Source organism: Gorilla gorilla, chromosome 10 (genome assembly GCF_029281585.2).
Source record: "Gorilla gorilla gorilla isolate KB3781 chromosome 10, NHGRI_mGorGor1-v2.1_pri, whole genome shotgun sequence".
Classification (NCBI taxonomy): Eukaryota; Metazoa; Chordata; class Mammalia; order Primates; family Hominidae; genus Gorilla; species Gorilla gorilla.
Window position 1 is genome coordinate 60,281,404 of NC_073234.2, and position 15,114 is coordinate 60,296,517.

Here is a 15,114-nt window from a genome sequence, read left to right on the forward strand (position 1 = left end):
ATAAAGCAAGTAAATGGCAAAACAATAGAGAAATTCTGTAGGATTTTATATCAAATACATAAAATGATTTTTTAAAGATTATTGAAAATTACATAAAATTATATGATCTTTCTTCTATGCTTATAAAAGTTCAAAATGTATTGCTAAATGGGTAATCCATTACAAAGTAGACAGGAGACCATATTTTCTTGTAAGCATATTAAATTTTTAAAGGACATTTAATAGCATAATAAATAAATTTTATTGAGCAAATACTATGCAGTGTAGTGCTAATTGCTTTCCTAATATGTTTGTAAACATAAAAATCATCCCTTAAGATAAATGATTCCCATTTAGAAACGAAAAAAGTGAGACTCAGGCCAGACCCGGTGGCTCATGCCTGTAATCCCAGCACTTTGGGAGGCCAAGGTGGGTGGATTGCATCAGCCCAGGAGTTCAAGATCAGCTGGGCAACATGGAGAAACCCAGTCTCTACCAAAAAACACACAAAATAGCTGGGCATGGTGACAAACCCCTGTAATCCCAGCTACTAGGATGGCTGAGGCAGGAGGGTAGCTTGAGACCTGGAGGTCGAGGCTGCAGTGAGCTGTGATTGTGCCACTGCACTCCAAAAAAAGAGCCACTGAACTGTCTAAAAAAAAAAAAAGTGAGGCTCAGAGGTTAAGTAATGTGCCTCAAATTACATAGCTTTTAGATAATAATGCCGGCATTCCACCAAAGGATCAGTGGCCGGGAGACACAATACTGCCCACTATCTTCAGAAAGTGGTTTAGGAGCAAAGCCTTTAGATGAGAAACACCTAGATTTGAATCCCAGCTCTGCCTCACATTAGCTGGGTGTAATCTTAACTTCCTCATCTGTTTCATAAAGTTATTGTGGGAATTAACTTAAGCAATGCAAACAGAGAACTAAGCACTGTGTCTGACAATACACTGCAAATGTGTAAACTATAGTAATGAGTTTATTAATCAAAGATCTCAAAATATTTTCTGATGATAGATTAACAAATGTGTTAGAAGTTACAGAATTAATTTTTTTTTACAATTGAGAAGAATGAATCATCTCATATCACTACAAGGTTGTATCTTACTCTGTGAATAGGTGTGTTTGCTTTTGGCCTTGGCTCTAATGGCTTGTAAGGGAAGTTATTTTGTAAGCACATCAGATAGAGAACTAAGTCCTTAACAAAATACCATTTGAGAAAATGTAATGTAAGAGGTGATGCCTAAAGAAGGTGATGACAAAAATAAGTTGGTTTAAAGTAACAACTGTGCCAAAATTTTAGGTTTGATATTACTTGGAAACAATTTTTTCCTAACATTTAAGGATAAGTAGACATGGTAAATATTCTTCAGAGTTACATGCGAACCACTGATAGTGAGCATATCACTTCTAGATATGATCTTAAGTATTCAGAGTCCAGAGTGTTCACCATTACCCCGTGGAACCAGCTCTAGATATGATCTTAAGTATAAATTATATTCAGACATTTAAGTATGAAAGAATTAGATTGAATCTCTCCGAGACATTGTTTTTGTTATTATTATTCTTAAAAAATATTTAATGTTGTCACTTCTACTTTGAGATTAAAAAATAATTTAAGACAGATCTTATGGTAATCATGTCTAGATCATGAGCCTATATATTGTAAAGAAATCATTTTCTGAGATAAATAATACAGATAATATCTGCAACAAAATTCCAAGAAAGAAGGAGGGAGGCCTACATCTATTACCAGTGTCAAAGAAAGTATCCTTTCTCTCTGACGATTTTTACTTCAAAGAATGGTGTTCAGCTAAGACTTAGGTCATATTGTATTAGTCAAGAAATCACAGAAAATTAATTAAACTCCATGATTAAAGGTCTGTATTTGAGATAGGTAAGTAAAAATATTTTACCTGAGATGTTTGTTTAGACCAATTTAATCACTTAGTATTTTTCTGCAATTTTAGTGAATGCTTGTTAAATCAAATCAAATACACGATCTGTCAGTATAAAATTACATAGGTAAACCACCAGTGGAATCATGCCACAGTTTCTTTATATTTTTGTTTTTAAAGAAAGAGCAACAGTGTTCAGTCCATAATACAGAAGCCTCTATTACAAACATATGCAGCTCTAGGGAATAATAATAAAAACCAAACACAAGAATCCTGGCTATGTGGTATCTGTCTCCTATAAAGCTTCATCTTAGATTACGTACATATCCTGATGAAATTTCTGTGAGGTAGAGAAAAGCAAACACTAGTGTTCATTTTGTAGGTGGATATGCTAACAAAAAATTTAGTGTTTAGGTCATATCTAGTATCATAGTTAAGGATGAAATCTAAGTTTCTATTAGAACTCTAATAAAGATTCATATAAATAGATGTGTTTCTAGAATCCTGCTTGAGAAGCTGACTTTGAGAAAACTCAATGTATGAGAACAGCTGTCAGATCTAAATTTGAATTCTGAATCTTGCAATTAGTCATATTAACTTAGATAAACTATTTAGTGTCTCTGAGTTTATTGCCCATTAATGAACATGAGCATAGGACTACCTATGTCAAAATGTTATTATGAGGATTAAATGAAATGGATGTGAAAATATTGAACACAGACCAGGTATTTTAGTGCTTTGGCCCCTTAATTTCAGAATTATCCTTTTTTATCTAATAAATTACATTAAATTACATGAAACTTTAAGAGATAGTTTACTTATGGCAGTCCCTGTTTAAAGACATTAGAACTCATAACTATATTTGGAAGTTAGGCCAAGGAACTGAGGTAAACAGAAATGTAGAGAAGTGATATTAAGAGATTACAGTAGCATTTTAATGGAACTCTGCCATTCATTTAAAATCTTCTCTACACCATCTAAAACACTGAAGTTTGGCAAGTCCTAGTCAAATGAGCTCAGAGAGGCTACATTTTTTTTGATATAGGGAATAATAAAAGAAGAGCTATCATTAGAATCAGAACAACATTTTTCCTTAGTGATATAGGGGAGAAGGAAAAAAAAAATAGAGTATTTCCTGCTCTAAAGGCTATTTAATTGCAGTTGGTATTTACCATAAAATATCCACCGACTTGGCCATTCAGTTATAAACGAGTTCGAGAGAGACACAGAATTATGAACCTCCTAAATCATGAAACATGTTTAATCAAGCAAGAGTCTGCCTAGTTAAGATTCAGAATTTACATTAAAGTTTATAATCTAAATACTTACGTCATTCCAATGGTCTCCAGTGGCATTTTCAGTAGTTCCTATTCACCTCTTCCTCTATATTAATTCTTAATTAATATATTCTTAAACTTCATATTTCCTCTTTTGATTTTTGACTGTCTTAAAATATTCTTAAACTTCATATTTCCTCAGTTGATTTTTGACTGTCTTGATAGTGAAATACACACACATGCTTTTCAGATGAATCACTTACCTCAGAGCATTATTTTCAAATACATTCAACCATATATTAAAGTGGCACTATATTTACAAATCTTTTAAAATTTCAAGTTTCTTCTATATACATACCAGCACCGTCTGTTTTAATTCTGTTAGATGGTATACTGGGCTCTCCTCTACCCAGTGTATTGGTTGCTACCACGCGGAATTCATACTCCATCCATGGGATTAAGTCCACTGCTCTTGCTGCCTCCATATTTCCTTCAATAATTGGGGGATCTGAATAAAATAAATAGTAAATAGAGAACTAGGTTGATTAACTTATCACTTTTATAACTTCCATTTTTATTTTACTATTTCAGGGAGAATGGTATATATTACACTGAATTGAAGTAAAAACTACAACTAGGAATGACAAAATGTTAAGTTCAAGGGAGTAAGAGAAGAGGTTTAATAAATAATAAACTTACAAAGAGTGATATGCATATGAATCACCTATGTAAGTAAGTTAGAGGCAGGGAGTCTGCAATTCTGCATGTCTAACAAGCCTCCAGGCTTGGTGCTAGTCCATGAACTGCACCTTGAATAGCAAGGAGCTGTATTCTGAAAGTACAATCTAAAAAGATTTCCTGAGATAAAGGCACAATTGGAGCAGCAAAATTTTATGTATTGCCACTGATATAGTCTATGGCTAGCAAACGATTTATAACTAGGTAGAAAAGGTTAATGTTTATATCCTTTTTACTTGGTTTTATAGATTTATACTCAAATCATTTGGACAAGTGATAATAAATGTCATAATAATTTTCTTAAGATTTGTTAAGTATCCCTCAGAATTCATGCTACTAGATACTAATATAGATTAGATGATAAGTTATGGGTGGAATGTGATCTTAGCTTGCTTATTTAATTGAGGTATAATAAAACATGCAACCAAGGCAGATCTGTGCATTATTATAAGCTTGCCTCAAATATTTCCACATGTTTTTAATAATCAACCTATCCATATAAATACCTGTACCTGTAGGCTTGTCTATGACTCAATATCTTATCATTTAGGGAAGTTTTATCTGGCAATGTAGACCATGAATACATAATTTTTAAAGATGACGTGTCCATCAACACAATAAATGCTAAGCACCCCAGCGTCCAGTTTCTACTTTTGGACAAATTCTCGCATGGCTCAGACTGTCCCATCTCACCCTGCCATAATTTTAACTCTGCTAGACACTACTTTTGCCATCTAATTTCTTATTTTGTTATGGATTTGTTCTGTAGATTTGACATATATTTTTGACTTTCTGATTAAAAGTTTCCCTTTACCTTCCCATCTGTTTTGATTTATTAAGATTCATTAAGGATTTCTACCTCTTTATCTCCTCTTTCACTCCTACCTCACACCAAATCGGAAACTGTTTGTTTTAATTCGCATGCATAAGGACATTTTTCTAGGTAATTGAAATAAGTAAAGTGAAGTTTTGGTTTGTGAAGGGCTGTTTACAGAGTGAAGTGATAACGCTGAGTAAGGTAGCCTTTTTGTTTGTTTGTTTGTTTGTTTGTTTTGAGACGGAGTCTCACTCTGTCACCCAGGCTGGAGTGCAGTTGCGTGATCTCGGCTCACTGCAAGCTCTGCATCCTGGGTTCACGCCATTCTCCTGCCTCAGACTCCCGAGTAGCTGGGACTACAGGCTCATGCCACCACGCCCGGCTAATTTTTGTATTTGTAGTAGAGACGGCATTTCACCATGTTAGCCAGGATGGTCTCGATCTCCTGACCTCGTGATCCACCCACCTCGGCCTCCCAGAGTCCTGGGATTACAGGCGTGAGCCACCACACCCGGCCAAGGTAGCCCTTTTTTACTGGACACTTTTCAATGATTTTAACCCCTTATAGAAAACAGGCTGTATTGGGTTAAATGGTACCTTTCTCCACCCAAAAAATGTCTATGTCCAAATTACCAGAACCTGTACATGTCATCTTATATGGAAAAAAAAAAAAGGCTTGGCAGACCCTCAAATTAAGGTTGTAAGTGTTAAGAATCTTAGGGTAGGATTATCCTAAATTTTCTAGGTGGGCTCTAAATCCAATGACAAATGTCTTTATAAAAGAAAGACACAGAGAAGAGTCACACCTAGAAGAGCAGAAGGCCATGAGACCACCAAGGTAGATATGAAAGTGATGTAGCCACAAGCCAAGGGACATGTGGAGCCACCAGCAGCTGAAAGAAGCAAGGAGTGGAGCCTTTGGAGAGGATGCAGCCCTGCCACCACCTTGATTTTGGTCTCCAAACTATGAGAGAGTAAATTTCTGTTGTTTTAGGCTAACAAGTTTATGTTAATTTGTTGGCAACCCTAGAAAACTAATACTGAACCTTAAAGGCAGAAGCTGATGGAGCTATTTGTGAGTTTATAATTATTGAGTTTGGCAGGGGTTGAGGGGTGTACAGTACAAAAGTGTTTTAGGAGGCTTGAGGCAGTCTGACCTGCTCCCCTGCTTCCTAGTCTCAAAACTCCAACACAATTTAAGGGTTTTAAGGATGGAAATGTTGGAAGCATTTTAAAGAATGAGGATATTGTGTTCTTATGATAGTCAAGGCTACACTGGGGCTTTTCCAGGAAGCTGGGAGGTCAACAGGTAAGGGCAGGTATCTGCTAGGACAGACAAAGAAGAACCAGGTGGATGTGTGGAGAAGCTGCAGTTGATTGACTGATTTTGAGTGCATGTAAAAAGTGTGAGGATCCAGTATGATAATATCCCAAACAAATGGAAGACATTTTCATAAAGTAGAAGATCATAGTTGACCACCAAAAATATGTGAAGGAATGATGGTAGGTAAGGCAAGAAAAGTCAACAGCAGTCATTTTATGCTAGATCTGGATTCCAGCTGAGGAGCCAAGGCTTTGATTTTAACGAGTGAGATGAAGAAAGGAAGAATAAGCAACCAGACTCAGAGTCATGACCTCAAGCAGGTGGACCCTAGGAAGAACCCCTTGGTCCAAAGACGCATAAAACTCTCTCAAAGGGGGAAAACGAAGTGCAAGTTAAGGGGATGGAATTCCAGAATGGACATTCTGAATTATTAAGGAAGGAATTTGCTGTAAATATTTAAAAATAGTATTCCCACCAGGATTGCTAATAGCTTGACAACTCTTCTTTTTAGAACAAACCCAATTATTCTTCTTCTTGATAATTTATATTAACATCAGTACCTACGAGAATACAAATATCTAAAACAAACATGTTTTGGTAGATAGTTATAATATCCCCTCAATAAAACCATCTATGTAAGTACCAGGAATAATTTAGCAAAAACATGATTAACGTCTATCATTTTTAAAAGATGTACCAAGAATTAAAAGTGTCTCTTCTCTCTAAGCTGCTTTCACTTCTGCAAATCTCGGTAGCACTTCTGACCCCAACCACATCAGAAGTACATAATTTAAAACATATTCTGTCTATTTTCCCAGCTCTTATCTTGAGCTAAGTAGCCCATATCATCACTACAAATGGAACTCCAAGACTGGCTAGGTCCACATCAGGCCCACACTCAATATATTTCTTCTGTCTCCCCCTTGTTTGTTCCTAGCTATCATTCGTGGCCATGTATACATTTCTTCTACTTTTTATTCATGTTTTGAAACCCCTCAGGGCCTAGTATGCCCAGCATGATGTTTTACAAATAGAAGTACTTAATACATTTTTGCTTAAAATATATATGTAGTACAAATTCTAAAGTTTGTGTCTATTTAGAGTGGACAGTGTCTCGATGCAAGAAGCATAGCTTTGTCTATAGCAATCACTTTAGTGTCTTCTTCATCCTTGAATCAGCCAGGTAAGAGAAGGAGGGCACTCTTTTACCTTGCCCCACCACATAATATCCATCACTCCATGACTCTATATTGTCATGTATTCAGCCCATAAATTGTCCTGTCCTGTCTAAAGCAGATAGTACTACTCCATCTTCTTAAGGCCTCTTCCTTTCCCTCCAATTGTGAGTTGATTCTCATTTATCTCTTCTACTGCTGCTTTGTATGCTTTTTAAAAACATGGTTTTACTTTTAAAACACATTTTATATGTTTTATTGTGAGCCCTAAATGTCTTCATAAATGGACTTGTACCTAATGCAATCTTCTCTCCTATTCCTTAAGCCCTGGTAGGAACTATTGTATCCTTTTTTCTTCTTCTCTTTCTTCTTTTCTTACTGCTTCCAAAATCACCTATGCAGTTTGCGAGCAGAGGCCTGCTCCCTAAAGAAGTCAGCTTTGCTTTGGAAGCAGATTTATGCCTCAAGCCAAATGAAGAGAAACAGGAACGGAGAGACTTTGTGTCCTTTTTCTTCAGCCAAGTTCCTTGCAACCTGTTTGTTATTCTTGGAGCCAGAAAGAGAGTAAAGTACTTTGCATAATGGAGGCAAATACTGGGGATGGATCAGGAGCAGACCTTGTTCTAGACCTGATTTTTAACCGGGTCAGTTCTGAGTCAGGCCATACAGTCAATCTCAGCAGTGAAAAATCAGATCTTAACAGTATAATGCCTGTTAGAGGCATCTCTCTTTTAAAAAAAACTAAACTTTGTGTATTAAATGGGTAGTTTTTTAAAAAATTTGTTTTACTTTTAGTGTAAATTTTAAGCAAAGAGATATAAAGCGGGAGACCTTAGTTCTTACTTTAGTACTTAGGCCAAAGTACTCAGTTTAGCAACCAGCTATAAGCAATAATTCAAAGATCTATTTACAAATGCCTTGAGGCCCTAAGGCTTAGAATAAAAAGAAGTTTCCACCATTCTTTGAGGAAAAGAGAATCAAGCCTCATGGGTATCGTAAGACCAATAATTCATTGTGTTTTAGTTGCCTGGAAATCATGCTCGTGGTACCCTGCCTTTAGAGCACACTGATTAATTGTTTGAGCAGCTTTGGAAACAGCCAGAATGACTTCAGGACTAAAAAACAGATTGTGTCACGAATAACTCCAGCCAATGTAAGCCCCTCCATTGTAGACTTTTACAAGTTACCTGAGTGAGTCCTGGTATTTCTTTAAGATCCAAACACAAGCAGAATCTTTGATGTCCCCCATTTCAATCTAAAACCCAAATATTTGTAAGTACGCAGAACAAACCTACTCACTCAGAGATTCTAAATAAAAATTCAAGTGTCTGTTTGAGACTGGAAATGAGAACTTAAAGGCTTCTCACTGGTTCTAATGCACCTACTCAGTCTTATGTTACAGGTCCTAGACCCAACCCATGGATCGCCTGGCAGGACTCTGGAAGGAGCCATAGGTTAGGCAAATTTCCATGAAGCAAAAGTAAAGCAAGCTGTGCTCTGGCATCTCAGAAGGTGTGAATCCTTGATCCTTCTCTAAGGGAAATACGAATGTAGCCTCATAAAAATCTAGAAATTCATGTTTGAAATGAGAACTACAAAAACTGAAGAAACAGAAAGGCACACACAAAAAAAAGGATAATGTCCTACAATAAACCTAGAGAGTTTTCATTTTTAAAAAGATAATACTAATACTAGGTAAAGATATGGCAGAAGAGATACTCAAATACTGCTGATGGGAATAAAAACTGGTTCTGCTTTATTGCAGAGCGATTATATAATATAGCTCATGGGTTTTGGCTGTTTACACTCAACAATTTAATTTACAAATATCTATTTTAGGGAAATAATCTAAAGTATAGGGAAACATTTATGTGCAAAGATGTTAACTGCAGAAAAATTTTAATAATCAACTCAGTCTTACATAAGACAGAAATTTAAATATAAACATATTTTCTTCATGTTGGATAGTCTATTCCAGGTTCTCTTAACCATTTCTCATAGCATGGTTACTATGCCTCTTCATGTTCTGGCCAACATCCTCTTACATACACACACACCATCACTAACAATATTCTATCATTTGTCCTCTGAAAGCAGCAGCATAGAATCAAACACAATTTTCTAACAACGACCTGAGCATCTTGTAGAACTCCAGGAACAGCATCAAGCTGTCTGCTGTCCATCTGCTAAAAACAGTCCAAGAGAAGTAAAATTTACAATAGGTTGCCTTAAAAGTACATAGTCTATTTCTTCATCTCATTATTCTAAATTTAATCTTTGGAAAACTGAAAATTGATATCTTTGAAACATATTTATTTCATATCTTAAGTATTTACCTTCATGAAGCTGAATTTAATCCTGTACCTTTTTTTCCTAGTGGTCACACTATAAATAAAAACCATATGATTTTTATTTCTGTATTTGTTGCAGAAAATATTTTTCACTTCCACTTAGGATGCAGTCACAAGAGAACTTCACTAGTACACTAACAAAAAGAACACATAGATAATCTATAAACCACCATCTTTCAAAGCCCATTAGAGAGCTGAGTTTGTGAAGACACAATGGACTAAAATTCATCATTGGTAGAACAGTGATGAAAGAAGGTTGTAGTCACAGATGTTAGCAAGAAGAAAACAGTTTAACTTCTAACAGATATTTACAGACAAAGTATAGGCTGGTATGGCTGTTTAAAAACATGGGGAGATCAAAGAACAAGGAGAATCTATAGTAATTTGACAATTATTTTTCATAGGCCTTCATCATGTGTACTCAAGAAAGTTTTGGGGCAGAACAAAAGAGCCAAAAAAGACTTCCCTCTGCGGCACCGATACCACAAACATGAGATAGTGGCCGAAGTGCTGAGAGAGATCTGCTTCCCCTGTGAGGGACAGGTGCTTTGGACCTGTTGAAGTCTAAGGGAAGAGAAGGAGAACTGAATAAAAAGCCCGAGCACTCTGGGCTTTAGATTGATTATCAGCAGCAGGTATCTGGGCAGAAGCAGGGGAACTGAAAGAGCCCTCTGTGGGGTCCAACGTAGAAGAGTCTGCCGAAATCTGATAGCAGGACAGGAAAACCTCCAGACACTCAGATATGTAGGAGGTCTGATCATACATTCAAATTACTTGAAGCCTGTGCTAAACTGAATCTAACAATGCTCAGATCATCTCAACTACAAATCTGATTGACTCAGTCCCTAAAGTAATGACATGCACTTTCCCAGACATCAATTAATATTTACTTTAGTAATCACTGTTCTTCTATACAAAATGTTTGGAATTGAGCAAAAAGTTATCAGACACATGAGCAAACAAAGAAACGTGACCCACTGTCAAGAAAGAAAAAAAAAATCAACAGAGCTATACTTTAAGATGGTCTAGATGTTTAAATCATCTCATAGGGTTTTAGCATAACTATGTTAAATATGTAAAAATGTCAAGTGGAAAACATGCACAACTTGTATAAACAAATAGGAAATTCCAATGGAATATTATGTGAACAATATTAAAAGCAGCCAAATGCTAGAAATAAAAATTCCTGAACACAATAAAGCAGAAGGTCAAAAGTATTTTAATGGAATTATTCACAGACTGAATCCAACAAAATAAATTATCTATGTAAGCAAGAGAGGAAATTAGCCATTATCCATACAGAAACACAGACACACAGATAAACAGACACATGCACGTGTGCACACACACACACACACACACATACACACACACACACTGTCCATTATCTGTGGAACAACATCAAACAATCTTACATATGTGTCAAGAGAAACCAAGAGGAGAGAGTAGAGCAGGGGAAATATTTGAAGAGGTAATGAATGGCTAAGAATTTTCCAAAGTTGAAGAAAATATCAACCTAAGAATACAAGAAGCCAAGCTCCATTAGGATAAATGCATTTTATCAAGCTGAAAAGCAAATACAAAAAGAAATCTTGAAGCAGTCACATAAAAGGGACATATCAAGTGCAGGGAATTATGATTAAAACAATAACTGACTTCTCACCCTAAACAATGGAGACAAAAGACAACAGAACAATGTTTTTAAAGTGATCAAAGTAAAATGAAGAGCAATTTGGATTTTGTATGAAATAAAAATAATACTTAAAGATGAAATTAAAGACATTTTCTGATAGAAAAAATGTAAAAACCTTTGAGTCCAACAACCTGAACAATTTGAAATGCTATAAGTTTCTTAGTAATGCAAATTATACCAGATAAAAAAACAGTTTTACAGAAAGGAATGAGGAACCCAGATATAATAAATATACTGGTAAATATAAAGGGATTTTGAGACACTTTTCAGCAAATAGAATAGAAAACAATCTTCTCAGCCTGAAAAAGGCATCTAAGATGACATATTCAAAGCAGTGAAAAAGAAAAGAAAAACAAAAACTGTCAACCAAGAATATCATATCCAAGCAAATATATTTTAAAACCAAAGGCAAAATGCACTCCTAGATAAACAAAAACTGAGAGGAACTGTTACTAAAAGACTTATCTTACAAAAAAAAATTAAAGTTCTTCAAGTTGAAAGTAGTTGATTCCAAACAGCAATTTGAATAAACTCCCCCAAAATAATGAGCGTTGGTAAAGGTAATTTTGTAATTATAAAAGATGATATAAATACTTATATTTTCTTCTATCTTCTCTTAACTTATTTAAAAGTAATTGCAGAAAACTATATATGTATGTATATATATTCACACATATGTTGTGCATTTATATATGCATGTATATATATAATTGTGTTATTGGATCTATAATATATTTAAATGTAATATATTTGATACTAGCTGCACAAAGGGGACAGGTAGGAGCAAAGTTGTAAAGAAATCATATCAGATGGTGATACATAGTTTGTATATTTGTCCACTCTAAATCTCATGTTGAAATTTGATCCCCAATGTTGGAGGTGGGGCCTAATAAGAGGAGTTTGTGTCATGGGGGTGGATTCCCAATGAATGACTTTGTGCCTTTCTTCCAGTAATGAGTGAGATCTTGCTTTATTAGTTCATGCAAGAACTGATTGTTTCGAAGAGCCTAGCACCTTGCTTCTCTCTTTGTTGCTCCCTCTCTCACCATGTGACAAGCCAATTTGCTTTCACCATGAATGAAAGCTTCCTGAAGCCCTCGCAAGGAGCAGATGCTGGCACTATGATTCTTGTATAGCCTGCAGAACTGTGAGCCAAATAAATCTCTTTTCTTTCAAAATCACCCGGCCTCAGATATTTCTTTATAGCAATGCAAAATAGACTTAGACAGATGAAATTCAAATCAACATGAACAAGTGAGGAGGATTAGAAGTAGTAAATATAAAGGATAATATAACAGACAAATTAACCAAGGATAATATAAACTTATTGGTTTAATAGGCAAACATTTATAGAAAGTGATAATATTAACATAAGATTATTGGGTTTGTGACATATAGAGATGTAATATATATATTTATATATATTTCACTGAGTATAAAAGTGTTTCCCCTAGATAGCTTTATTTCATCTTCCTCTTTTGTGCATAATATATTTAATCCTCTTTTGTGTGTGAGTAATATATTTAATAATATATTACTAAATATTAATAGCATATATTATATGCTATTATAGCAATATATATATTACTACATATGACATAGCATATAATAAAATATGCTATAATATAGTAGCATATATAATAAAATATTAATATACAGTATTATAGTAATATATAACTATACTATATATGCTATTAATATATATTAATATAATATATAGTATATATATATAGTACTGTAATAACACAAAAGAGGAAGAATGAAATAGAACTATGTAGGAGAAACACTTTCATATTCACTGAAAATTTAAGCTAATAAAATTATAAAACCTATTCTGATAAATTCAAATGTATCTGGTAAGCCCTAGAGTATTCATTAAGTATGTATGTGTTTGAATATACACATGTATAGTGAATATAAACTTCCCTTCAGAGCAGGATTATACATATATACACACACACACACACATACACTGTCACACACACACACACACACAGTGAATATCATCAAAGGAATTAAAATGTTACACTAGAAAATGCTCACTTCTTCCAAAAGAAAGCAGTGAACAAGGAAAAGAGGAACAAAAATAGTAAAATATTTAGAAAGCAAAAATACAATGCAGCTACAATCCAACAGTATCAATAATAACATTAAATGTTAATGGATTAATTCAATCAAAAGTCAGAGACTATCAAACTGGATGAAAAATCCAACTATATGTGGCCAACAGAAAACATACTTTAGATTCAAAGACCCAAATTCAGTGAAAGTAGAAGAATTGGAAAAGATATATAATGGAAATAGGAACTTTCAGAAAGCAGCAGTGGCTATTGCTAATATCAGAAGTACCCTATTTACTTATTTATTTATTTTATTATACTTTAAGTTCTAGGGTACATGTGCACAATGTGCAGGTTTGTTACATATGTATACATGTGCCACGTTGGTTTACTGCACCCATTAACTCATCATTTACATTAGGTATTTCTCCTAATGCTATCCCTCCCCCCTCCCCCCACCCCAAGACAGGCCCCGGTGTGTGATGTTCCCCACCCTGTGTCCAAGTGTTCTCATTATTCAATTCCCACCTATGAATGAGAACATGAGAAATACCCTATTTAAAACACATCTCCTACTTCCCCATTCCTCTTTTCTGTTGTTTCTCTCTAGCATTCATCACCACATGACTTACTATATATTTTAATTCCGTATTGGCATCTCTTCTACTATAATATAAGATCCTTGAAGACAGGTTTTGTTGTTGTTATTTTGTTCACTGCTGCTCAGCTATACATAGTGCATCTAGAATAGGTTCTGGCACACAGTGGGGACTCAATAAACATGTTTAATGAATGAGCACTGTGGGCCCTGATCTAGCTGCTAGAGATAAAACAGTGAATAAAACAGTTTTTACCTTCATGGAACTTACTTTCTAGTGGATATTTTAAAATAAGCAGCATATTTAAATTGAGCTACATAGTAAGCATACATAAATAATGAAAATGATTGCAATTAGTATTTCTTTTCTCAGGGCCAAACCAAATTTAAACCGTTTATTTATTTTAATGTGGCTAGATTTCTAATAGTTTCATTATTATCATACTTTTCCATTCTCTTCAGAAAAGTAGAAACTGCCCATGCTTTAGGTTTATAAAGTATCTAAAAGGTTTTTAAAATTATTTTTCAGATGATCTGATTTTGTCAAGAATATTTACAGATAATTCTTAAAACAATAAGCATAATGTAATGGAAATATTTCACCTATTTCTAATTTATTGCAACTTTATACACTTAGGTGGGGAATCATCTGATATTAAAATATATCCTAAATCCTTGCAACAGACCTCAAGTTTATATTTGATTTATTTCCCTGGAGGGAGAGAAGTATCAAATAGAAGTAAATTTAAATTAAAACATCTTAGTGAGCAATACAAATATTGGCATTTGGGAAATGGGATTTCCATTATGTTAAGATAAATCTAAAATGAAAGCAGATTTGGGAGATTAGAGTTTTTTTTTAATTTTTTTAAAAAGGAGGAACATTTTATTCACACACTCGTGTCTCTTTTCTCCTCTTGTGACAACTGGGAAAATATTTCTATGTCTCCTCTTTTCCATCTTAAAGAATTCTGGCAATGACAAGTTTGTTTAAAAATATTGTCAAAAGTTACAAAGATAAACAGGTTATTTTATCAAAAAGATCTTCAATCTTCCATTTTACAGGAGAAAATATATGTATTAATGTGTGATATTGTAGGCTAGTCATGACAAATGGCAAAGTTGTAGACAAAGGAAAGTACCCACTTATTCTTAGTTAATTTTTCCCGATCAACTTTAGAAAATCTTAATATAAGAAAGG

At 34.5% G+C, this 15,114-nt stretch overlaps 1 protein-coding gene across 3 annotated transcripts in view; it reads right to left on the bottom strand.

Annotated features, from left to right (window-relative positions):
* The window catches only part of CNTN1 (contactin 1), a 381,066-nt gene that overhangs the window by 75,505 nt on the left and 290,447 nt on the right, over positions 1–15,114 (bottom strand). For all 3 annotated transcript variants that reach the window (XM_031000864.3, XM_063694062.1, XM_019039242.4), the window contains one exon: positions 3,516–3,665. In XM_031000864.3, the coding sequence (XP_030856724.1) occupies positions 3,516–3,665 (150 nt within the window). The remainder of the gene's footprint in view (positions 1–3,515; positions 3,666–15,114) is intronic.